At 44.9% G+C, this 26,583-nt stretch overlaps 1 protein-coding gene across 2 annotated transcripts in view; it reads left to right on the top strand.

The window, feature by feature from the left end:
* The first annotated feature begins 12,329 nt into the window (after positions 1-12,329).
* Positions 12,330-26,583, top strand: part of cntn3b (contactin 3b) — a 54,006-nt gene continuing 39,752 nt past the window's right edge. Inside the window, exons 1-3 of one of the 2 annotated variants that reach the window (XM_082532722.1) lie at positions 12,330-12,937; positions 21,552-21,687; positions 23,808-23,943. In XM_082532722.1, coding sequence (XP_082388848.1) covers positions 21,633-21,687; positions 23,808-23,943 — 191 coding nt within the window. In that variant the 5' untranslated portion in view covers positions 12,330-12,937; positions 21,552-21,632. Of the gene's footprint in view, positions 12,938-20,863; positions 20,893-21,551; positions 21,688-23,807; positions 23,944-26,583 lie in introns of those variants that run through there. The other variant, XM_082532723.1, reaches the window with a different exon arrangement.

Here is a 26,583-nt window from a genome sequence, read left to right as displayed (position 1 = left end):
CCAAAGTGCTACCAAAGCTCCCTGGCTTTCATTCAAAATGTGTTTATCGTCAGCACCTGCAAATTAAACTACTTAAACATTATAAATGTCTTCAAGCTCACACTGAGGCCTGTGGAGCAGTACACACATTTATATGTGTATTTGTATATGAATATTTCACACTTTAAGGCTGCCCGTTTATTTAAGGGAGATAAACAAAATACATTGGATTTGTACATAATAATATCACAGATGATAAAGTCAATAGATTTTAAGTAGATGCTTGTGCATTCTTAGTCTTATATGTTGAATTGAACTATGTGATCTGTTCAAAGTTCCCAGTCAGTGCTGTTCTGCAGTCTGACTGTACATGATGTTATTAGCACAAACACTTTAAAAGTGATCATTTAGGACTTCAGCAATAATACAGGCAGCAATGTAGTTAGCAATAAAACAGTTTTATTGGGAATTAACTTAAAAAACAAACAAACATCTGTCTCCTATTTTTTGTCACACAGGAAAAAAGCATCAATTTCTGATGAGAAGACTTATTTCTTTTTTTTCTTGTTTGTTTGTTTTTCAACAGGAGAAGAATATCTCTAACAAGTTGATTTGTTCACATTGTCACATCTTAATTTTTAAGTGAAATGTGCACTTTGAGTTTATACACTATGTATATAAGGCAATCGTTTCCTTTTGCAGTATTTTTGTGTGGTTCGTTTTTCTATGTCTTAACAAAAGGGGAACAAAGGTGTTTAAGTTCACCTAGGATGGTTTGTTTTAATTTTCACATGGTCTTACTGAGGTGATGCGAATTAAAACATGCATTCCTTTTTCTTTTTCTTTTTTTTGGCGGGGGGGGGGAGGGGGGGGTGCTGGAAAAGCTTGAAAAGGGACCTTGAAAGACCTTGAAGTGAATGATTGTGCGAGACACGTTAGTGAACCTCAGCTTTGTGTATCTCTAGCTCTGTGAATTTTCCCTGTGATTTCTGCATTAGCGTAACCCACCCGTGACCGACCCGATGTTTGAACCTTTGTGAAGAGAGTAGCGAGAGTGAATGTGATTCCCTCCCCGGACTTTCCTTTATGAGCCCCCGCTATTCCCCCACTGTATATATCTGCACCTGGTGACTTTGTAAATAAACGTTGTTCCTTGCATTGCACTCCTTGCACTCTGCTCTGCGCCTGAGTCCTACTACAGTCCGTGACAATGTCTGAGGAACGAGAAGAAGTTTACTGGTATCAACTTTCAACAACAAGGGTGATGTGTAGAGCTATGGTGACTACATGGGGATCAAGTTTATGAACCACACACAGAAGAGAGGTGATGAGCAGTGAGTAGCAGTATGGTACTGCAGATGCTTGCTTTGAGAGTGCTGATGGAAATATACAGAAAAGCTCAACAAAACTTCACTGTGCCTTCATGGATCCTTAGAAAGCCAAGAGAGGAACTTTGGTACTGCATGATGAAGTCAGGAGTGTCTGAAAAGTATGTGAGGGTGGTGCAGGACAGCGAGACAGTGGTGAGGTGTGCAGTAGGAGAGACAGATGGGTTGAAGGAGAGGGTGGGATTACATCAGGGATCGATCCGGGGTCCTTGTTTGCAGTAGTGACAGGCTGGCAGATGAGGTCAGGCAAGAGTCTCCATGGACTGTGATGTTTACAGACGACATTGTGATCTGTAGCAAGAGTGGGGGGCAGGCAGAAGAGAGTGGGGGGGCTTTGGAGAGAACAAGCAACACAAAATACATGTGTGTGAATGAGAGAGTACCTGGGATTAACCATTCAATGCAACAGACAATGCACAAGAGAAGAAAGAGCAAGCTCGGTGGAGTGGGTGGAGACAAGTGCCATGGGTGATTTGTGGGAGAAGGATAGCAGCAAGAGTGAAAAAAAGACAGATGGCCAAGCTGGAAGTGGCAGAGCTGAAGATACAAAAACTTTTATTGGGAGTGACCAGAAATGACAGGATTAAACATGAGGTTGAACAGTTTGCAGACCAAGTTAGAGAGGTAAGACACCGATGGTTGAGACATGTGTAGAGGAGGGATAATGGATATACTTGACAGAGGATGTTGAATACAGAGCTGCCAGTCAGGAGGAAAAGAAGAAGACCACAGAGAAGATCCACGGATGTGGTGATGGAGGACATGCAGACTTTTGGTGGAGGAAGATGCTGGGAATAGGGTGAGTTGGAGGCACTATGGCGACTGAAGAAGAGGATTAATCTATGATTAATTTATATGGCTGTAGTTGGCATAAATCTTCTAACAATTATGTTGCTAAATACATTATGAGAAATATATTGTTTTGTTTTTTTAATTTAGTTTCACATGCATTCTTCTGTTCCCGCTCTTCAGTCATCGCATCTGTTTCTCATCAGAGTTGTCACCCATCTAAATTTAAGCACCAGCTCCAACATCCGGTCTGGACTGGATTGTCATCAGTAGTAAAGCAGTAATCAAATTCCTTCTTGCCACCTGTATTTTCCTGCGTTTTTGCTATGCTAACTCCTGAGAGAACTCCTGTTTGTTAGTCACTCCTGTCTGTCCACTCGCCAATGGTACCAACTCTCCGGGGGTACCTGACCGTTGGCTCCTCCTGCTGTTCATCTCATTCTCATCAAGTAACAACACTTGCTCTTCACACAATCAGTTTCTGCCATGGACTAATCCTCGACTCTTCCCTCCCAGAGTCGTACTCCTGAGCTACCTGACCAGTTTTCCCAATCCATTGTCATTCTCAATGCCATATAAATAAAACCTTTGAGGTATGTTAAGGTTGCACTCTTGCTTTAGAGTCGGCAAACTGGCTTTGCCTTTTACCTTCAAGAGTTTGTAGTTTCCCACATGTTCAGACAACATGCATGATCAACCTAATATTGTTGTACTTTTAAATTTATAATATTTGAATTTGCTAAAAAAGAAGAAGAAGGAAAAGAAGAAGAAGAAGAAGAAGAAGAAGAAGAAGTAGTATGATTTTCTACTTATCTGTATTTTTTAAACCAACTCCCAGTTTTGACCCATTCTAACCACAAACTCATCGCAGTCAACATTCTTTATCAAGTAAAAAGCACTGCTTATACAGCACAGCAACACTGCAAACTTTGATGCTTGGCTCTTTGTTTTAAATAACTCTCTATATCTAATCTTGCAGAAAGATGCAATAATAACTGTATTTGGAAACTCACATCAATTTTTTAAAGAAATTACTGCAAAAGCAGAAAATTGAAGGGAGAAGAATCTTCCTCTTCCTTCCTTATTCCTGCTTTTGTCTTCATCTAAACAGGAAAAATTTGACTTGGTTCCATCAATTTTTGATAGTATTTTTTTTTCTTGTAAACCAAAATATGAATGCCGTTGAACAGTGTATATTTTACCATGTGCACCAAAATAATTTGTAATAACAATGTGTGCACAGAGCACACTCTTAAAATTACTGTGCACTTACAACATTACATAGAGCAGAAGTTATTTTCTCTAAACTACCCAAAATTTACTCATCAACTAAAATTACTGAGAGTAGAATTTTTTTGTTCTTATTATTCAAACTTGCATCTGTTTCTCCTTTGTTCTACTGAATGTCGGGGTAGATACTGAAAATTTTGGCCTAGTTTTAGAAAATTTCACGATAAAAGTTGTGAAATTGCACTTTAATTTTCAGCCTATATCATGAAGTGCCACCAAAAATTTCTTTTGACTTCTTTCAAGAGATGGTTGGAGATGCGAAGCTTCAAAGGGTCTCCAGCCATGGTTGGTCTACAGGCAATCGAGCAGGACTTGTGCTCTCTGAAACAGATGCTTGTGCATGCAGAATACAGAATGGTGTCATCACTCATTTTGCCACCTCACTTACTTGTAGATGAAGGTGGATGGAGTGTATGTGATAGCCTCATATCTCTGCAGACCTTGATCTGTCATTTTCCCAAACACAAACCCCCACTACGGTACACCTCTCCTCAACCAATCAGACCCCAAATGACCTTAATTAATGGAATCTCCCCACCTCTGTTTTTTCCATTAGTCTCCCCGAAGCCCCTGGATTTCTCCTATGACCATAAACATTAAAAATTCATATCTCCATCATTTTAATATTTAAGTCAATCAAATGGTTTGCATCAGATAAAACTAACAGCAATTACCCATGCAGGGACAGGAAAATGTATTTAGTGTGAGTGACAGTTGATAAAACATGAAGCTGAATGTCTGCAGGTTTTTACCTATTTTTATTTATTTTAAGCAACTGCATCTTCAAGGCATCCTTCACTTAAAAGTGAATCACTAGCACAGCTTATAAAGTAAATGAGATATCCATTCCACAGCTGCTGATGAAAGACTTATAAAATCTATTGGTTAAAGTGGCTTATACGATTAAAGTTTATCGATATTTCACAATGATGAGCCTTGCATTTTTAATTTCACTGACTGTTTTCAGCCCTGTTGCATTAAAAGCCTGAATCGCTGCTGTAATGCTTCATTTTCAGTCAGTGTCTCAGTGTAAGCAGAAATCAGTGGCAGACTGCTAATTTGTGTGCACTTGTACTCTGACACCGACAACAACATAATTCGTACTGTCTGAGAAGCCCGTGAAGAACTTCAGTTTGAAATTAGTGCATTGGTTAAAAAAACACGAGCAGTAACCCTGGCAAGATGAGGCTCTATTGTTTGTAATTTGCAACACAAGTGACCTCGTGGCCACTAAACCATCACGAGCATTGTGAAGCTCTGATTTCACAGATGAAAACCGAGAGACTAATTGGTTCATATTAAAGAAGTGTTTGCTGGTCAGGCACCTAAGTTCAAAAGATACACACTTCCAAATTTTAACTCTCAGTGGAGTTCTAATTTGCCTGAGTAAGACTAGAGCTGAAGCTAACAGAAGCAAGTGATCTGATTTTACTTAAGCTGTCCCTCATGCCAAGTACTTGGAGAGGCAACCAAGCAGTCAAAGCCTCCACTCAAGGACAAGGACACTGTGGACTGAGTGCAGCAAGGGAGGGGCCACCATAGCAGCCTGGAACAAGGTTTCTTGCTCTGGAAATACTGACTATAGGAGGAGGAGATATGTAAGCAAATGGAGGTATCCAGGTGTGCAAAGGCCATCACCATCTGACTCCCTATGACGTCCTGTTGGCAGATCCCAGCTCAGCAGCACTAAAACACATTCTGGTTGGTGGAAAAACAGCCTCACTTAAGGCTTGGTGTTGGAGTATATTGCAGCCTAGCGCGAAATTGAAAAGTAGAATGTAAATGCCTTCTCTCCTAATCCATAATTTAAAGATGGTGGCAGATCTAAGCAGTTTCCAGTTATAATCTCATTAACCAACCTCACACTGTCAAGGCTCGGCTGTGTGGCAGGCAGGAGGAGGACCCAAACGCAAAACTCACAGACACGGGGATGAACTCAAAATCACAGCTTTAATGCTGGAATGGCCGAACATAGGAAATACAAAACTAAACTGGGAAAAGTAAACTAACATACGCGAAGAGACACAGGGAGATCCACACAACATGAGGGACGACGTCACACTGAACAGAGGGAGACGCAGACAGAAATACACAGAGGGTTAACGAGGGAAGTGGGAACACACGGGGAACACAGGTGACACTGATAATCATAACGAGACAGGGCGGGGTGAACTGAACACCGACGGGAGAGGTGAAACAGGAAGTACAGGAGGAGAGAGAGCACGAGTAGAACACCAACGTAACAGGCAGGGGAGACATGGAATAAACACGAAAGGGGACGAGGGCTCATAAATACATAGAGGGCACACAGGGGGAAGAGAGAGCACGGGGAGAACTAGACATAATGGGCAGGGGAAGCATGGAATAAAATACAAACATACAAGGAAACTAAGAACACTGGGCCAACATGGCCCAGGACCATGACAGTACCCCCCCCTCAAGGGCTGGCTCCAGACAGCCCAAACACAGAAAAACAAAACCAAACAGAAAACAACCCAGGGCGGGCGGCGGGGGCCCAGGACGGAGGGCGCGGAACAGAAAACAAAAGAGCACGGCAAACACTGGAGCCCAAGAAAACCACCTAAACACAGAGCAGTTCAGGGGGCCGACCGTGCGCAAGGCAACGGCGGAGACGTGGAACCAGTTCAGGGGGCCGACCGCGCGGAAGGCAACGGCGGCGACGAAGGAGACGACGGAGCAGTTCAGGAGGCCGACCGCGCGGAAGGCAGCGGCGGCGGCGAAGGAGACGACGGAGCAGTTCAGGAGGCCGACCGCGCGGAAGGCAGCGGCGGCGGCGAAGGAGACGACGGAGCAGTTCAGGAGGCCGACCGCGCGGAAGGCAGCGGCGGCGGCGAAGGAGACGACGGAGCAGTTCAGGAGGCCGACCGCGCGGAAGGCAGCGGCGGCCCTCCAGTCTCAGGCGTGCTGGCCATGGCCTGGTGGGCACAGGGCCAGACGAGGCAGCCGATGAGGATGCTGGACCAGACGAGGCAGCCGATGAGGATGCTGGACCAGACGAAGCAGCCGATGAGGATGCTGGACCAGACGAAGCAGCCGATGAGGATGCTGGACCAGACGAAGCAGCCGATGAGGATGCTGGACCAGACGAAGCAGCCGATGAGGATGCTGCGGCAGACGAAGGCTCTGAAGAGGATGCTGCGGCAGACGAAGGCTCTGAAGAGGATGCTGCGGCAGACGAAGGCTCTGAAGAGGCTGCGGCAGACGAAGGCTCTGAAGAGGCTGCGGCAGACGAAGGCTCTGAAGAGGCCGGGCCAGGCGAGGACGAAGGCTCTGAGGCCGGGCCAGGCGAGGACGAAGGCTCTGAGGCCGGGCCAGGCGAGGACGAAGGCTCTGAGGCCGGGCCAGGCGAGGTTGCAGAGGCTGAGGCCGGGCCAGGCGAGGTTGCAGAGGCTGAGGCCGGGCCAGGCGAGGTTGCAGAGGCTGAGGCCGGGCCAGGCGGAGCTGCAGCACAGGCGGATGTAGCCGGGCCAGGCGACGACGAGGCGGTCGCAGATGGCGGCTGGACAGGCTCCTCGGGCCCTCCAGCTGATGCGGCGTGAGGCTGAACGGGCCCCTCGGACCCTCCAGCGGAGACAGGAGGCTGAACGGGCCCCTCGGACCCTCCAGCGGAGACGGGAGGCTGAACGGGCCCCTCGGACCCTCCAGCGGAGACGGGAGGCTGAACGGGCCCCTCGGACCCTCCAGCGGAGACAGGAGGCTGAACGGGCCCCTCGGACCCTCCAGCGGAGACAGGAGGCTGAACGGGCCCCTCGGACCCTCCAGCGGAGACAGGAGGCTGAACGGGCCCCTCGGACCCTCCAGCGGAGACAGGAGGCTGAACGGGCCTCTCGGACCCTCCAGCGGAGACAGGAGGCTGAACGGGCCTCTCGGACCCTCCAGCGGAGACGAGGAGGTGCTGGCCGGGCTCACTGGAACCCCCAGCGGATGAGGCAGATGGCGGCGTGGGAGCCACGGAGTCCTGGATGAGCTCATCCGAGCTTCCAGCAGGAGCTGATGTAGAGCCAGAGAGGTTTGGGACCCCTGGCTGAATGTTAAGCCGAACAGAAGACCGTATTGCTATCGGGGACTGGGCCAATGGTTCAGGTGCGAGCTGAGCTACTGGAGGGGCGGATGAGAGTGGGAGCTGAGCTACTGATGGTGGTGAAGTAGATAACTGCACGGGGGACTGAACTGAGGGCGTCTGCACTGGCACAGGGGACTGAACTGATGTCTGTTGTAACGGAGGTGGTGAGAGTGGAGTAGGCAGTGGAGTTGTTGACTTCACAGGAGAATGAACCAGAGGTGAGTGCACAGGAGACTGAGCTAGAGGTGGTAGTGATAGTTGAGGGGAAAGTGGAGCTAGTGATTGAGTGGATGACTGTGCTAAGGGATGCTGCACTGGGGACACTGGAGACTGCACTGGGGACACTGGAGACTGCACTGGGGACACTGGAGACCGCACTGGGGACACTGGAGACCGCACTGGGGACACTGGAGACCGCACTGGGGACACCGGAGACTGCAGTGATGGTGGTGGTGGAGGTGTAACGGGTGAAGGAGTGGCTGAAGTGGCTGTGGGTCGGACGGCTAGTGGCTCAGCTACAGGGTATGGCAACGGCAGGGCTATGGGTTGAATGACTGACTGAGAAGCAGCCTGAGTGGCTGGGTGTAGTGACGGTTGTGGTGGAAGAGAAACAGGTGGTAGTGTGGATGATGGAGCTAAGGGCGACTGAGTGGCAGACCGAACTGATGACTGAAGCGATGGTAGAGGTGAAAATGGAGCTTGTGGTGGAGTTAATGGCTGAGCTAGCGGGGACACAGGAGACTGAACTGAGGGTGGCTGCGAGGGAGCTAACTGGACTGTGAAGGACTGCGAGGGAGCTAACGGAGCTGTGAAGGGCTGCGAGGGAGCTAACGGAGCTGTGAAGGGCTGCGAGGGAGCTAACGGAGCTGTGAAGGGCTGCGAGGGAGCTAACGGAGCTGGGACGGGCTGCGAGGGAGCTGGCGGAGCTGGGACGGGCTGCGAGGGAGCTGGCGGAGCTGGGACGGGCTGCGAGGGAGCTGGCTGAGCTGGGACGGGCTGCGAGGGAGCTGGCTGAGCTGGGACGGGCTGCGAGGGAGCTGGCTGAGCTGGGACGGGCTGCGAGGGAGCTAACTGAGCTGGGACGGGCTGCGAGGGAGCTAACTGAGCTGGGACGGGCTGCGAGGGAGCTGACCGAGCTGGAAGTAGCTGCGAGGGAGCCGACTGAGCTTCTGGTAGCACAACAGGTGAATTAGAAGGTTGAATGTCCGGCTGTGGGGTGGCGCGTCGGCGGCGTGAATGCCGTTTCTTTTTCCCCGCAGATGGCTCCAAAGGGCCGGGAAAAACCACATCCGGCCGGTGAAACTGACGCGGCTGCTCCAGGGTGGCTGTTGTCTGTTGCTGCTGGGCCAAGTCTGATATTTCCCGAGTTCGCGCCGCCTCCCGGGCGTCATTCAAATTGGCCAATAAGTCCAAGCATCCACTGACCTGGCGGAGATGAGAATTTCCTTTGAGGATTGCTTCGATAGCATTTATCCCCACAATCTTGGCCCTTGTATTGGAAGTGTGGGTTATCCACTCGACTAGGCGTTGGACACGTATCAGATCGCTCTCCCCGGGTAAGTCTGCTGGGTCCATGTTGTGGTGACGTCGTACTGTCAAGGCTCGGCTGTGTGGCAGGCAGGAGGAGGACCCAAACGCAAAACTCACAGACACGGGGATGAACTCAAAATCACAGCTTTAATGCTGGAATGGCCGAACATAGGAAATACAAAACTAAACTGGGAAAAGTAAACTAACATACGCGAAGAGACACAGGGAGATCCACACAACATGAGGGACGACGTCACACTGAACAGAGGGAGACGCAGACAGAAATACACAGAGGGTTAACGAGGGAAGTGGGAACACACGGGGAACACAGGTGACACTGATAATCATAACGAGACAGGGCGGGGTGAACTGAACACCGACGGGAGAGGTGAAACAGGAAGTACAGGAGGAGAGAGAGCACGAGTAGAACACCAACGTAACAGGCAGGGGAGACATGGAATAAACACGAAAGGGGACGAGGGCTCATAAATACATAGAGGGCACACAGGGGGAAGAGAGAGCACGGGGAGAACTAGACATAATGGGCAGGGGAAGCATGGAATAAAATACAAACATACAAGGAAACTAAGAACACTGGGCCAACATGGCCCAGGACCATGACACACACAAACCTATGTAACCCATGTATATACTCAGCAGCCACTTATTTAGGTGCAGCTGTCACAAGTACCGCTTGTGAGCGCAAATATCTAATCTGCTAGTCACTTTCATTCCGTATGATGGTTTATTTCAGAAACTGCTGATCTACTGGAATTTCTCCACACGATCATCTTTAGAATTTACAGAAAATCGTTCAACAACAAGAAGATATCCAGTGAGCTGCAGTTGCATGGGTGGAAATGCTTTGTTGATGTAAGGGGGGAGAAAAGGTCAGACTGCTTTGAGCTAATAGAAATGCAGCAGTAACTCATATAACTACTTGTTACAACCAAGATGCCAAGGTACCTTGAAGCACATGAGCTACAGTAGCAGAAGAACATACCAGGTGCCAGTCCTGTCAGCTAAGAACAGGAAACTCAGGCTATGATTTGCAGGGCTCATCAGAACTGGACGGCAGAAGCAAGCATTGCCTGGTCTGATGAGTTTGCATGTTTTCTCCGTGTTTGTGTGGGTTCTCTCTGGGTACACTGGCTTCTTCCCAATGTCCAAAGACATGCAGTTAGTGGGGTTAGGTTAAGCTGAGTGCAAATGGTTGTCTGTCTCTCTGTTATAGTCCTGTGTCAGACTGAAGACTTGTCCAGGGCGTACCCTACCCAGCGGTAGCTGGGATAAGCTTCAGCCCCCCACGACCCTGATAAGGAAGAGGAAGAGAACGGATGAATGGATCCCTCCTGTTGTATATTCAATTCAATTCAGTTTTATTTATACACCCCAAATCACAACAACAGTGACCTCAAGGCACTTTATATTGTGAGGTAGACCCTACATTAATACATACAAAGAAAAACCCAACAATCACACGACCCCCTATGATCAAGCACTTTGGTGATAGTGGGAAGGAAAAACTCCCTTTTAACAGGAAGAAACCTCCGGCAGAACTAGGCTCAGGGAGGGGCGGGGCCATCTGCTGTGACCAGTTGGAGAGAGAGAAGGAAGACAGGATAAAAGACATGCTGTGGAAGAGAGCCAGAGATATTAGTGGTTCAGGTTGCTGGTGATTGTGTCATGCTTGCTGGTGGCCTTTTGGGCTATTAGTATATATTCTACAAAGAATTAAGGCAATTCTGAACAAAAAAGGGGAGTAAACCTGGTAACACTGTGTAACTAATGAAGTGACCTGAGTGTATTTTTGAGGTTATCATTCCCGAAGAGAACACAGGCCCAAGAAGCTCGGGTACATTAAAAATTATGCCAAAACAAAACAGTGTGGCTGGGAAGCAACTGAAGTAATCTGAAACGTGTTTGGAGTCACATCAAATCCAGGAGTTGGCATTGCAAGAGAAATATTGCCAACAATCTTTGTAACTTGTCAACCACAGATCCTGTGCAACAGGTAAACCCAAGTAGTTAACCTCTACTTTCAGCATACTCCTGTGAACGCTACCTACATGTCTGTGCTACAGAGTCTATGCAGTATGTGGCATTATATTTAATAACAGCTAGTCCCATTAAAAGGACCATTTAAAGTATATGCATTATAGATTAAACGATTAACATAAGTGATAATTTTTCAAGACATCCTACTGCTATTTATTTGCACTTAACCTCCAAATATTGCTTAAAACGGTATTCTGGACCCAGCACAAAGATATAATAGCAACACAGACACAGCACTGGTATGTAATCGTCTTATAAAGCTGCACATATTTGCAAACAGTTGCCCATTAGCACTCTTTCTCTTATGCTCATCAGCTAATGTCCACTTCCTGCTGCTGGACAAGAAGTGGACGGCAGATTTATCCTAATATTTTGGCTGAAAATAGACAGGACAAATGCGTAGAGGACAAAAATGCTGAACAATACCAAAGCACCTACACTTCTGGGTTATAATTAATTTTTAATTTGTATTTATTTATGTTTTTTTTTTATTGTGACTACATTGGTTCCCTTACATGCGCACAGCAATTGGATGGCTTTTACATAGTGATTAGTGCAGCTTTCAGACTGATGACCTAACTGTGTTCATACGCCAGGCGCAGACGTAAGTGGGGAAATGAGCCTTTATTATTAGCCCGTGTGTTTATAACGAGCATGTGATTGAATTTTTTCTGCAAACACTTTAAAAAGAGCTGTGGGAAATAAAACGCCACCAAAAACACAGTGATTTCGGATGGTTGCATCATGAAAACAATGAAACACAAAGTAGGCAACATCATATTTATAAACCAAGAGCCTCTAAAGCACCTGTGTGTGTGGTCCTGCATACACACACAAACACACACACACACACACACACACACGTTTGTTGTTGCTGTGCTTCTCAGTACAGTGAGCTAGAATCTTTATAAGGTTTTATGGTGATACATGGGCACAAAAAACAAACGCACAAAAAGTGTATTTTTTACTTGATGCATTTTCCTCGTAAACACATCGAGGTTTCTGGTGGTGAGTTCAGTGACCAGAAACACATCGATTCTTTCCTACTTTCCGTTAATCAGAAGATCACATTTACCCGCCTTCAAGCCCAGGCATGGGTTTATCATAAAAGTTTTTTGCACGCTACATTCTAGAATTACGTTACTAAAAACATATTTAGATGTTTTACGCGGCGTTTGTTTCTGAGTGCTTCTTCTTTTTAAAACCGACCAACCCTGTGGTTTCGATCTTTTTCTTTTTTCAATGTATTTATTTTATTTTTGCACTTAAATTACCTTAATTTGAACAATAAACATATAAAACGTGCATTTATGTCAGCTGCCTATAGGTTGGTGGCGCATTACCGTGCATCGATGGGTGTTTTCACGCGTCACCAGTGGGCGCTTCTTCCTGCGCACAAAGAGAGCAGAAGCCGTGTATGCGCACAATGTGAGAGTCTCCGCTCAGAGGCAGCGCTGTCCTCTGTGCTTCTTGGCAGCATCTTGTGGAAGTGCAGTTGGAGGAGGTCGCGGAACACTCTCGGCTCGGCGCGTATCGTCCTCGGCCGGCAAATGTACTTATGATTGTGGGAATTTACCGAGAGCACAGCTTACTGTTAGTCCCTTCCAAGCGAGCAGAATTAAGTGCAGAGCGCAAACACTGCTGGAGCAGAGGGCATCCTCTCTTTTTTGTTCTTGCTTTTTAAGAGGACAGGAGTTACTGTGAAAAAAAGGAAAATAAAGAAAATGAAATAACGTGTGTGAAACAACGCGTCTGACGGATAGTGGGATTACAATCACAGCAGTTTAATGAAGAGGAAAAAATCTGCATCCTAGGACAAGTAAGTGATCCTTGGAGAGCATCACTGCATACGTGCGTGTTGTCGCCCTAAATTTATGTGCATGCACATACCGTGAACTGTGTTCTGCTAAGTTTTGGTTTTGCAAACATGACAAAAATAGAAACAAACATAAGTTGGAAGGATAGAGCTTAAAAGCTCTCTTTCCTCTGGCGAGATGCCGTTGTCTAAATTTGTGCAAAGGGCACAGACGCCAAATGTGTGCGTGCTCATAGTAGGCACACGTGCACGATGCTGATGATTGCGTTTCTAGATGAGCCTCAAATGGGTTGGATGGTCCTACTGGGATTTGTACCGCTGGGGCTCATTTCCCTCATCTTTAGACAAAGTCCATATGGTGCCGCTCTGCTCAGTCACACAGAGAGAAACAGCATCAGGACCGTCCGCCTGGAGAAAAGCCTCTTTCGAACTTGTTAAAGGCGATGATATCCATCTCCAGGCGGAGGAAGGGGGGAAAGAGCATTGACCTATTATTTAAAATAGTTGCTTTTTTATTTTTCTGTGCTGCTGAGTTGTGCCTCCATGCCCTCTTAAATTATAACATTTCGATGATTTTTACCCTTTTCTCTAAAATTTTGCATACTCATGATAGTTGTGCCACACGGGGGATAGTTATTAGAGAAATGATCTTTAATAACGCGACTCCATCCTCTCTCTTTTAATCTTGTTTTCTTCTTTTTTTTTCATGCAAATCCAAATATTTGCCCATCGGTGGTCTGCACACAAGTATTCCCTTTCTTCCCACTCAGACTGCAATCGGACAGAATAGTGAACAGAAAATGCAGCCGGCTCTGCATCTTCAAAGTATCCTACCATTCAGCAGGGATTGGAATCGTTCTCCCCTCTATTCATGTTTATTTATGGCTGCTTTTCGCATAACTTTGAGAATAACAAGCAGAAGGCAAATGAGAGGTGAGACGTGTCTTTGAAAGGCATGCAGCGAATTGTTCTATAACACATAGCAGGATAGCAGTGCAAAGATGAGCTTGTGCTGTAGCACCGTTTGCTTTCAAAAACCCTTTTGATTGAACCAGAGTGGCAATTACATTCTACAGCCAGTTCCTTTACCTCTGGAAAGGCTGTGAAACGAGTTGAATAGTATAAGAAAAAATGTAAAGAGCCTACTTGAGTGTCTCCTGCTCCTCTTCCTTGACCTCCAGTCAGGTTTTTTTTTCTTTGCTTTTTTTTTTAAGGGGGGGGGGGGGGGGGGGGGGGGTTGCTGCTGTATCTAGGATGAGGGTCTGGGGATGTGCCTGGCTGAGAAATGGATCGCCGCTCCCCTTTCTTCTAAGTGCACTTACTCTCTTACACCCCCCCCCCCCCCCAACCGTGTGTTAGGCAGCAGCTGAGGCATGCAGCCGTGTTTAACATTGGAGGGGATGTGTGTGTGTGTGTGTGTGTGTGTGTGTGGGGGGGGGGGGGGGGGGGATAGTGATTTTTCACTTGGAAATACACAGCTGTAAAATATCCTGTCCAGATGTGTATTTTAACAAATATGTAAACACGTAAAGGACAGAAAAAGTCAGGGGAGGTCATAACTGAATGTGAATTTTTTTGTTGTTTTTTGTGTGTGAAAAAGTCAACACTGAATGTGAAGTGCTTTCATGCCTCTGCTTTTCACTTAAGTGATCTTTCGTGAGTAGAACTCCTGCCTCCAGCTTTGCTCTTTGCTGTCCTCCAGCATTCAACCCTGACCTTAGCCACAGTTCTAACCGCTGCGTTTTATTCACACGCTCGCAGTGTGACATGTCAATCACATGTGTGAAGCTGCTGCTTTTTCTTTCTATCCTGCAAGGAAACATCTGAGCGTGTGTGTATGGAGGAGCGGGAGGGGTGTGTGTGTGGGGGGGGGCTTCTTTCATGAATGCTAATGTAGCTTTTGAGGCTTGGGTTTGGGGGGGGGGGGGGGGGGCAATTACACAAAATGCCTTTTTATTTGAAACCTTTAATGCATAATTTGCTATGGGAAGCACTGCTCACTCACCCAAGAGCCTAATGCTGAGTTATGGCGCAATCAATACCAAACAATTACCCCTTCTTTGCTTCTGTTTTCTTTCATTTTTCTTCCAAGTATTTCACTGCAGGCTGCAAAGTTGTGAAATGCAGATATTGTGCTTTGCTTTTATTTCTACATCATCTCGTTTTTCTTTGTTTTGAGGAACTATAATTTCTAAAAGAAAACCACCCTCAGCCTACTCGGGTCCTCAGTCAGTCAGAGTAAATTCAGAGTCGATTGTGAATTCTTCATTCACTGGCAAAAAGAGGCGAGCAGCTGTGGATTTAGATTGAGTCTGCCCCCGGTGGCACATCCTTGTTTCCCGGGTTCTTCTGCTGAGTGGATTTAATGGAGATGGCAGCAGATAGCCCTGAAGACAAGAACTACAATGAATAGATCATATAATGTAGTGAATCTATCCCCACTGCGCTCCGCTGTTTTGCATGTTCTGATATAGCTCTGCTGTGCGTTTCCTGTGTATCGCATGTGATCTAAATGCAGACCTTGAGCTGTGATAGAAACTCTCCTTTCTTCCCTCCCTTATTAGATTCTTTTGCAATTATGCTGCCCTCAGGGGGGGAAATGGATGCCTTTAACCACCTCTCCTATCAATTATGCGCCAAACAACAGCCCCACTAACCAAGAAGTCATCTCATTTACTCTGGAATGCGTTTAGCCAATGACTTCCATTAGGTTTAGCTTCTGTGGAGGTGAAAGTGTGATGCCTCATTACATTTGGCAGAGCAATCGTTTGGCCATCATTTCGGCTGAGAAAGCTGAAGAAAGAAAATGCCACCTCGCCGCCACAAAAGCAAAGAAGTCATTTTTACTTTGCTTGGCATCCTCGCTATTGTGTTCTTTCTCTCCTAGATTTACTAAAGCTTTAGATGATATTCAGCTCTGCAAGGAATGACACAGGTGCCGCTTTCTGAAGGTCAAAAGAGTTAAAAAATCGCCTTTATATAAGAAAACCGTTGGATGGTATTATGCAATTTTAATCTAGTAGGACTCAAAGGATTGGAGCATCGGGAGACACTTAAGCTTTGCACTGAGAGCCACTGAAAAACTGGGTATTGTGGAAACACATGCTTCTGTTTGCTGTTTTACATTTTTTTTAAAAGTTTTTGTGAATCAAATTCACAAAATACTCCAGGATGAGAATGTTATTGCAGGTTTATAAAGGTTTCAGAATGAAGCCGCTCAAGGACAGCTATCCTGTACTTGAGCAGACACTCTGCCATGTGCTGATCACAAACCAGAACATCTTTACTGGGAGATTTTTCTCTCAGGATGTTGAAGTTTGCTGGGATGATGAGCTTGAATCCTCAACTGGCTGCTAATACTACACTCGAAGTGAAAAATGCAGCACACACTTTCTTTTCTTTTCTTTTTTTTTTTTGCTCCAGTAGAATCTCGAAGCGTATAATCCAATGTGATGGGGTTTTAGAGTGGCAAAACGCCCCCTTAAATTTTGAAAGACACCAAGGAAATCCACTCTGGATCTGGCTGCGCTTGCAATTACAGCAAACCGCGAACAATTACTGGCACCGGCACAGTCGAGCTAAGCCAGCTCTGGACATAAAGTTGTGATCAGGCAAATGGCATTATTTTGTCCTGTCTGTAAATTTGACTGTGCAGCACACTCCTCTATAAGATTATGTTGCCATGCCTTTCACATCAAACCCCAGCCACAAGCCTGTAGCTGATAGATCAAGTGAGCGGTTAGTATTTAGGTCTGTTTCAAAAAATTTCCAAAGATAGCCTAGGGTTAATCCACACAACAGGGTTGTGTTATAAGGAAGAGGGGTTGGGTTGAATTCTTAATCCTGAGAGGCGTATCACTTTCCTCTCACTGTGATGTAGGTCAGCGCTTGAGCAAAGCCCCTCCCGTGTCACTGATACTACAATTACAGCTCTCCATTCCACCAGCACATATGAAAAGTTTTAATGGCCCCTAACATCATCGATTACTAGATAAGGCAGAACGTCACTTCAGCACCACGTAAAGCAAAGGAGGCGAATAAAATGTTCCACCACAGAACGGCTTCTTATCACGGTAGATGCTGTGATATAAAGACTGGAATTTCCACTTTTGGCTAATTAAGAGAGTTAAATGTGAATCTGATGAAAAGTCCATAAAGCAGTCCCACTGAGTGAGTTACCAGCAATGACCTAATCCATCCAGCGATATTAAGAAGGGGAAATAAGCAATAAAGGGCCAGATATACTGTTTGTTCCAGTGAAAGCTCTCTTCTGGCATTACAAAAAACAACCATGGAGAGTTAATAAAAGAGGGCAATAAATGGAAAAAAAGCAGCCTTTTCATTTTTTTTCTGTCCTTATTTTCTGTCTATTTGTTGGAGTTTGAAGTTTATTGCTAATTGCTGCATTATTTCACACTGAAAAAAAATCCCATGTCTTGCCTCATTTTGTGCTGGACATATCTGCATTATGCTTGGAGGAAACTGAAAGCCACTGAAAACAAAGCTGAACGCCAGAAGAGGTGTTATCGGAGCATATCGATTCCAGTAGGGCACGTTATTATTCATCTGCTGGAGTAAATCAAAGATGACCTGGAACCTCCAGCTAGAAGAAGTTGTGCTGTACCCACTGCGTCAAATCTTCTTTAGAAAAAGTCAGGCAGTGAAGTCTTAGTTTCTCCTAAGTGTTGAGCTTTTAATGTCATGCCACACACTGTAAAAATGCAAAATCCTCAACTTAGTCACATTCAGACTGTATTTTTCACACTTCAGCACCATGGACGGAGCAGGATGTTTCTCCCAGATCAATCATGTTGCTTCTGGAAAAAAGACCCCCTGATAATCAAGATTTAGCGAGGTCCTTCCATGTACTTTTGCAGTTGAACACGTCTTTCCCCGTGCGTCCTTTTCCTCGCCCCCAATGCCATTTCCAGTCCTTTTTGCAACCAAGCTGGACAATGCAGAGTGAAGCATTTTAGTGAAATTCTTTCATTTCTTCAACAACACCTCCAACCTCCCACTGCTTCACTGTCTTGCTTTTTTCTGGGGAAAAACGCAAACCCTATATTATGTTTTCAGATTACAAGTAACAAGCTGGGCCTGTGTAGTTACTAGTTTGCTCACACCCACCTCCGCTCTGCTTGTTTGCGGGCCCTTTGCTCTAGATTGCATTATTGTAAAGAACGGGCTACGCGTGTATCCATAAAAGGACGCATTGTTAGTAGATCACCTGCAGAGCTTTCCGCTCCCGTGGGCAGTTTTTTTCCAACTGTGGCCTCACGCTAATTTGCCCTGCTTAGTAAATCTGTTTCATGCTTCCACAAAGTTGGCGGTCTCGGAAGGGGAAGGTTTTAAAAAAGAATGGTCACAACTGGTGCATGAGAGGCTGAGATATTTTAGTCCCTCGTATGGGTCACTCTCCAGAAGGATCCTGCATTCCCCATAATGGAGAAAAATACACACTTTTAACACCAAACAAGCATCAGGCTCTCTTTAAACTTTTTTTTTTTTGTGAATAATTTCCTTGTGCCTGTTACTCCTTAAAATTCACAAGGACTGTCCTTAATGCCTTTTTGAGGGGCTCCACATTTTTATTACAGCAGTTATTAAAAGCTTTGATTTCAGGGCTGAGATCGTCACTGGATTATAGAGAATTGTAACGTTAACAAAATCAGAACACAAACAAGTTTAATAAAATGCCTCTGCTGTGATTTCTTGAGCCCTACCATACAGGATTCTAAAGACAGATATTGCTACAGATATTGGTGATATAAAAGTAAAAATCTGAAAAATTGGCTGATAACTTTTTTTTGCTCAGGGGCACAGAACCTGAACAGATTTATTTAACATTTAATATGTGTAGCTATTTGAGGGTTATAAAAAAACAACTTATTTTATTGTTACAAGAAGTCACCGATTGCTCTTTTTGTATTTATTTATTTATTATGAGCATTTTCAACAAACAAGCAAGTTGCCAATATGGAAGTTGCAGACTGCCCTCTGGTGGACAAATTACACAACATCAACAAATAACATGGTTGAAGGGTGTTTCTCTCCTCTCATCTAAACAGCACATAGCTGTGACAAAAAGCTCACTCGCTGTAGAGAGAAGTGTACCTTACTGAGTTTAATATCATTATGTCCTGCCCATAGATTTTTTAAGCCCCTAAAAACTGAACATCACAAGTAGAGTTGCTAAGCAGGCAACTAAAAGGTAAACCGAAGTGTGAATACCATTAAAAATCAATACAAGCCCAAGAAATGAACAAGCCTTACTGACTAACTAATTAAGTCTACCTAACTAACTAATGTTATTAATTGCTATTCCATAGTAACTCCAGACATCACACATCTACAAGACAAAATGTTGGCTTATCAATTATTCAAAGGAGCTTGCAAAGAAAAGCGTCTGGACTTCTTTAAGTTGCTTGAAGACGTTTCACCTCTCATCCGAGAAGCTTCTTCAGTTCTAAGGTCAAATGGTGGAGAGTCCCAGATATAAACCTAGTGGGAGTAACCCCCCACAGAGGGACAACAGGACCCCCTGATGATCCTCTAATCGCCTGAGCCAAGGTGTGAAACTGGGTGTGGGTCCCAATCAGCCAGAGTTTCGGGTGTGTTCATTGTGAAACCTGGCCCCACCTTATCATGCGAATTCCTGAGGTCAGATGGCCCAGGATGTGAGTGGGTGTTAAGGCGTCTGGGAAGGGATCTCAAAACTGGATTATAGATGGCAGACAGTTGGTGTCGTAAACCCCCGCCTCTGTTCAAAGATGGTCGCTCACAGTGGGCATAGATGGCTTCTTTCACTCCTCTTTCAAACCATCTGTCCTCTCTGTCCAAAATGTGAACATTGGCATCCTCGAAAGAGTGTCCTTTATCCTTAAGATGCAGATGGACTGCTGAGTTGGAGTAATTAGGACCCTACACCACCGGGCAGAACATGTTCCCTCTAAGCCTGAAGGAAAAAAGAAGGAACACACACATGTAAAGGAAGCACTCAAAACGTGCGGCTATCCTAAATGGGCATTCTTAAAGTCAGCAAAGAGGCACAGAAAAGAAGACCAGACACCAGCGAGGGAGGATAAGAAGGACAGACGCAACAACATTGTCATCCCCTATGTAGCCGGTGTATCAGAGAAACTCAGGAGAGTTTTCTCCAAGCATGACATCCCAGTGTATTTCAGACCCAGCAACACGCTCAGACAAAAACTGGTTCACCCGAAAGACAAAACGCCAAAACACAAACTTAACAATGTGGTGTATGCTGTACAGTGCAGCGAGGAATGCTCAGACCTCTACATTAGAGAGACCAAACAGCCACTTCACAAGCGCATGGCACAACACAGAAGAGCCACCTCCACAGGACAAGACTCAGCAGTCCATCTGCATCTTAAGGATAAAGGACACTCTTTCGAGGATGCCAATGTTCACATTTTGGACAGAGAGGACAGATGGTTTGAAAGAGGAGTGAAAGAAGCCATCTATGTCCACTGTGAGCGACCATCTTTGAACAGAGGCGGTGGTTTACGACACCAACTGTCTGCCATCTATAATCCAGTTTTGAGATCCCTTCCCAGACGCCTTAACACCCACTCACATCCTGGGCCATCTGACCTCAGGAATTCGCATGATAAGGTGGGGCCAGGTTTCACAATGAACACACCCGAAACTCTGGCTGATTGGGACCCACACCCAGTTTCACACCTTGGCTCAGGCGATTAGAGGATCATCAGGGGGTCCTTTTGTCCCTCTGTGGGGGGGTTACTCCCACTAGGTTTAAATCTGGGACTCTCCACCATTTGACCTTAGAACTGAAGAAGCTTCTCGGATGAGAGGTGAAACGTCTTCAAGCAACTTAAAGAAGTCCAGACGCTTTTCTTTGCAAGCTCCTTTGACTACGATGACCTGGATGACTGAGAACCTTCACAGACTTATCAATTATTAAGCATCTAGTTAGGGTAAGGCAATAGGATGGCACACGTCTGTCCTCTACTGTCAGTCTTGTTTTCACAGTTTCAGTGTGTGGCACTCATGTATTTCTCATGTTTTTCTTGTTGATCGAAGGAAATTTGATTTATGTATACAGAAATGAAAACAGTCACTTTGCTTACATTCAGTCGGCCACCAAAGTCTTTGTTAAAGTACGAAATAGCATTTTGTGGAGTGCTGGTACACAGTCTGCCAGCTCCTATTAATAGTCAAATTGGGAGAGAGATGTGTCTTTTGAGGTCAATCATTTCCTTCCTCACTTCTCTTTAAAGCAGCAGAATTGAGCTTGTTAGGCGGGATGAGAAACACACACAGTAAAAGAAAACATGCCCATTTAGCAGCTGTTTCTCTTCTTCTTCCTCTTCTTCTTCTGCGCCACCTGAGAGAGAAAAAAAAAACCCTCTCACAGCTGGGTTGTATCCTCAGGTTTTTGTCTGCTGCTGCATTTCCTCACTTCCTCAACATTCACTTTACAGTAACTCAAAAATAATAGGAACCAATTATGGAAGTTAGCAGTGATGTAATCGTGTTTTCTTTTTGGTTTTTTGGTTTTTTTGCTGTTGAATGCTTGTCGTATTTGGATCAAAATGTCATATTTTAATCACATCCATTATTACTTTCCCTTCAGATTAAAACTCTTGTATTCAAGCGAGAGCATTCCATTCACAAGCAATTGGATGAGAGTCTACTTAGCCCTCGGCAACTAAAGATGATGCTACCATGGAAACAAATTGTTCTGCTATCAATCACCGGATGCCTTGCAGGTAAGGTATTTTACACGTATTGTATCTGAGTCTCACTGCACATGTTGTTATGGTTTATGTCACCACAAAACCTCTCCTGAGAAAGACTCATTTTTAATGTGTGTGCATTAAAGTACAGTCTTCTTATGTTCTTTTTGCGTTTTTTTTTTTTTTTTACATTCTCACAGCAGTGTTTTTTTTTTTTAATAAAATGTGGATATACTTTAGTCTCACTAAGAGGAAATAGCTGAGCATTTGCAAGTAACCTTAGAAAAATCTTCTGACCAAAAAAAGGTTACACTAATTAAACCACAGTCATTATATGTACAGTGTTCCAGCATGATGTCCTTCACCATTCCCTAGAGCGGTGTGCCCACTGCACGTTTTCACTACCCCGTCAGGGACATCTGGGAGTCCAATCCTATTCCTGTTTATGGCCTGTCCCGATCATTATCAGGATCCATGCAGTGAATCCAGACTCACATTTTAGCACAATCTACTTGCCACCGCGCCTCATTCTGCCCTTGTGCAGCCACCTGGGATTCTACAGCAGAAGCACAGAGACTCAGAATGTCAACCCTTGTTCAAATGACATTGTAAATCCCAATGAATGTTATTCAAATTGGCTCATGGGTAATTCACAGCCCTGCACCCAAAGGAGCGAAATCCAAGCAGCCTCACCTTGCTAGCGGACGAGTTTTTTTAACAGGGCCTGTAGGTGCTTGTTCTTATTCGGTGTTGTCATCACGCACCGGGAGCGTCTCGGCAGTCGCTGCGGCCGATAACAATCATTAATGACATGTGAAGCGAGGTGCTGTCTTGGTTCTCCGTTCTGGGACAATGAAGCAGCCACACGGAATAAACTCACACCTGTGTTGTTAGCCTGTGGGATGAATGAATTCACTCCTGCATTCGCTCACGCTACCATCATTTGTTGATAGATCATTCGGCAGCAATTGTTTTGAAACGTGATGCTTTTCATCCCTAATTTCACCTCCGGATTTCTCCAAGTCCTTCTTCCCTGTGTTCCCAAAGCACTGCCGAGAGCAGCCGTGACTCACCGCCCTGCCTCGTTACTCAACCTGTTTTGATTCCTTGACACATTTTCGCCGATTAAAACCACATGTAGAACTGCTAGCCACGTGCCACAATCTGTTACCAGTAGGATATTAATTAGGCCTACACTGGCCGTCTGTTGACTCTGCTTTAGCACCAGATTGTGTTCAACATCCTTTCATTTTTGGCTGCTGGCAGATGAGCGCATCCTTATGGCCTCAATTAACATGCATGAGTAACATGGCGTAGATGTTCCGAAAATACAACGCCTCGCTTTATTTATCAACCCAGTCATACCCAAGCCATCGTTAATTACTGGGGGAATATGTGAAAACGGGCTCTCTGCATTAACTGTTGTTGACTTAGGCGCTTAACTTAAGTCCCTGCACTGTATTCAGCTGTTCCTGGCAAGTAATTAACAACCACCTCACTTTAGTTATATCAGTCAGCGAGCTCTGTTTGACTCGCTAGAACTCACAAATCTCTTAGCCAGCTAAATATTGCAATCAAAGCAGTAGGTGACATATTTTCCAGGATTTTTATTTACTCGCATAATCACATCCGGCTACAATATAATGATTTGTCACAAGGATAAAATGACAGAATGAAGCAGGGCCTTATGGAAAACTGGCCTAGTGTGTAGAACTTGAGTGAATTCGCATAAGTGCCTCGGCCATTGCTCTTTTCCTCATTATTCCAAGTGTCACACTCATCTGAAAAATGCAGTAGCACACAGAGGAACAGATAACAAATATGTCAGCATTAGCTGTTAATGCCTAACATGGGTAAGTAGGATTTACTCTCCTTGCAGCAAGATAAGCAAATAATGTACACAACACATCACGAGGAGTGTCCTAATGCATTCTTCTTTGTAAAGTGAGGTACTGCTCAGAGAATAGGAGGTAGTATACTGCATAGAGTATATTGAAAAAGTAATATACACTGAGTGTCAGAAGGTTCCTGTATTTCTGCAAGATTAACTATTTGCCCTCACAGAGATTGTGCTTCTTCCAGTATTTTCTCTTAAGGTCAAAGAGACAAATTTTCTAGCTTGTACAACCATAGACTTTCTCCCCTTTCTACAGCCTGTACAGAGGATGTCATATTTCAAGGGCCAAGATGGAGGACGGAGCCAAGTGACCTCATTTTACCAATCAACTCCCCAGACCACCAGGCTACCATTACGTGTGAGGCAGAGGGGAGCCCTCCTCCACAGTACAGGTAAATTACCACATCAAAGTGCCATTCCCCACAAGCCTCAGCTGTCTACCTGCTCCGTGCTCCACGTCTGCGTCGCGTGCTGAAAATCCAATCCGGCTTAATTGCTTGTGAACCTTCATTGCTGCTTCCACAGAAATCAAAGACAGTCCCAATAGTGTTGGATGCTATCGATTTGTTAGAGAACAACGTTTTCTGGACATAAATGCTCGAGAGAGAGATAAGGTGCCATCCAACAAGGAGACAAGCTTCAAAGAGCAACTGCTTAATTGAGCATCTGTTTCTAATTGAAAAAAAAAAAGCTTATCTGTTTTTGGCCTGAGCTATGATGTGGAGTTGGAGTCATGGAGCCGCCACTGTGGTTGATGAATATGCTAACACCTAAGATACGAGTGAGGTTAACCTTATTAATGATAAGATTTAAGGCATGGTGCGAAATGAAGCTGGCGATTTATAATATGGTGCACGGCTTAAGAAATCATTAGGAGAGAAAAGGAGATTTGAGCGACTCATTTGCACTGCAGATCCTTTGATATCTCTGTGGCTATTCCCTGGTGGTGCAGGGAGCCCGGCTTGAAAATGGCAGCTGGCTGTGTTGTTTTTTTTTTGTGGTAGATTGTGTTTCAGAGCTTGGTCAGCACCATGTAGATGCACAGCAAGCAGAGGATAGAGGCAGTAACCTTGTGAGTGACATTCTGTTAAACGCTTACATTTCCTATAATGTGCGTGCACTGAAAACATGGTTCAGGCAGAGCAGCGGGGGGGTATCACTGTACATGTTGTGCAACCTGAGCTGGGATGAAGGCAAAACCATCACTTGCATTATCTCACCCGCAACTTAAAGCCTTTCTGACATTCACTTGTGTTGTTTGAGAGGTTTTCTCTTTGGGGCTCTTTGCAGCAGTAGGAAATGCCATTGTTGTCAGGATGATCCGCAGTTTGTTCTCTAGCTGAGCAAGCAGAGGTATCATGTAATATTAGAGGAGTGGATATACACAGATTCTCACTGCAAGAGTGTATCCTCATTTTAAAGCTGCTCTAATCAATATTTTAAGTGAACAGTGGCTCATATGACAGTGTGTTATGTGAAAGGACTCATAGTGGCAGACACCCACAACTTAGGTTTACGCTACTAGCTAGCACCACAGTCAATGGACATAGCCTTTAACATTTAGCAACATGCCAGATCTATTTGTCATAGATATAAAACAAAGGCTAAGAGGACTAAAACAGGGTTAGGAGTTTAATTTCTCGGGAATCATAGTAATACAACTACAAAAGAATGCTAATGTAGCTGCTAGTGTGGCAAGTTTGCTAACAGGTTAGCGATAGCTTTGTCGCAAGGTAATATTTTGTTATTCATGTAACTTTTAGGTTGTTCTGACCCAACTGGGCCAAACGGGTAGTAACAGTGTTTATGAAGTAACTGTGTGTGTGTCTGTGATACAGTGGTCATTCATAATGTTTAAGCCTGATTGATACAGGTGTGTTTTCTAATACTGATTTTTTATGGGTAATATCAATTGTAATATCAGTATGTCAACATTCTTTATATATTTCTAAAAAAATAAAAACTTGTACAGGATTAGTATTTTAGTATACTGAAAAGGGAAAGTTATGGCATCTTTGGTTATAAACTTTGAAGGAAAGTATTTAACAAACTACTAAGCAAATGAACCGCCTTCTCAGAAGTGGCGAGAGTACAGAGCATAGTGCAGACAATGTGATGACACAATGTCTTAATTACTCCAAGCAACATTTTTGTTATGTAAGTTTTCCTATCAGCAAATACTGAAGAGCAAACACTCACTGCTTACTTTAACTGTTTCTTAATGCAAGTATCTAACTACCCAATCACATAGCAACAACATGTGCTCAGGCAGGTAGACACACTGAAGTTCAATCTAAACATGAGAATGGGCAAGGAAGGTGATTTAAGTGACTTTGAACGTGGCATGGTTGTTGGTGCCGGATGGGCAGGTCTAAGTATTTCATAAACTGCTGCACTAGTGGGGTTTTTCCACACAGCCATATCTAGGATTTACAGAGAATGGTCCAATAAAGAGAAAATATATAGTGAGCGGCAGTTCTCTGTGAAAAAATACCTTGTTGATGCCAGAGGTCAGAAGAAACTACTCAGATCTGCTGTGAGTTGATAGGAAGGGATGAGTTGATCACCACTTGTTACAAGGTATGCATAAGAGCACAGTACATTGAAACATGAAGCAGATGGGCTGCAGCAGGAGAAGACCATATTGGATGTCACTGCTGTCAGCTAAGAACAGGACATTTAAGGCCACAGCTGAACAACAGAAGACTGGAAAAACATTGCCTGGTCTGATGAGTCTAGATTTCTGCTGCAACATTTGGATGGCAGGGTTGGAATTGTGATTTAAAAAAGATGAAGGCATGGCCTTCCTGCTGTGCATGAGTGGTTCAGGCTGGTTGTGGTTTTGTGATAACATGGGGATATATTTCCCCAGCCCTTCAGTATCAACTGAGTATTGTTTAAACACCACAGCTTACCTGAGTGCTGTTGCTTACCATATAGATCCTTTTATGACCACAGTGTACCAATGTTATGAACGCTGCTTCCAACGAAATAACGTGTCATGTCACAAAGATGACATCATGTCCAACATG

This window comes from Aulonocara stuartgranti (assembly GCF_965226115.1).
Source record: "Aulonocara stuartgranti genome assembly, chromosome: 5".
Classification (NCBI taxonomy): Eukaryota; Metazoa; Chordata; class Actinopteri; order Cichliformes; family Cichlidae; genus Aulonocara; species Aulonocara stuartgranti.
Note: the sequence above shows the minus strand (reverse complement) of the source record. Positions and strands in the feature narration are given on the sequence as shown.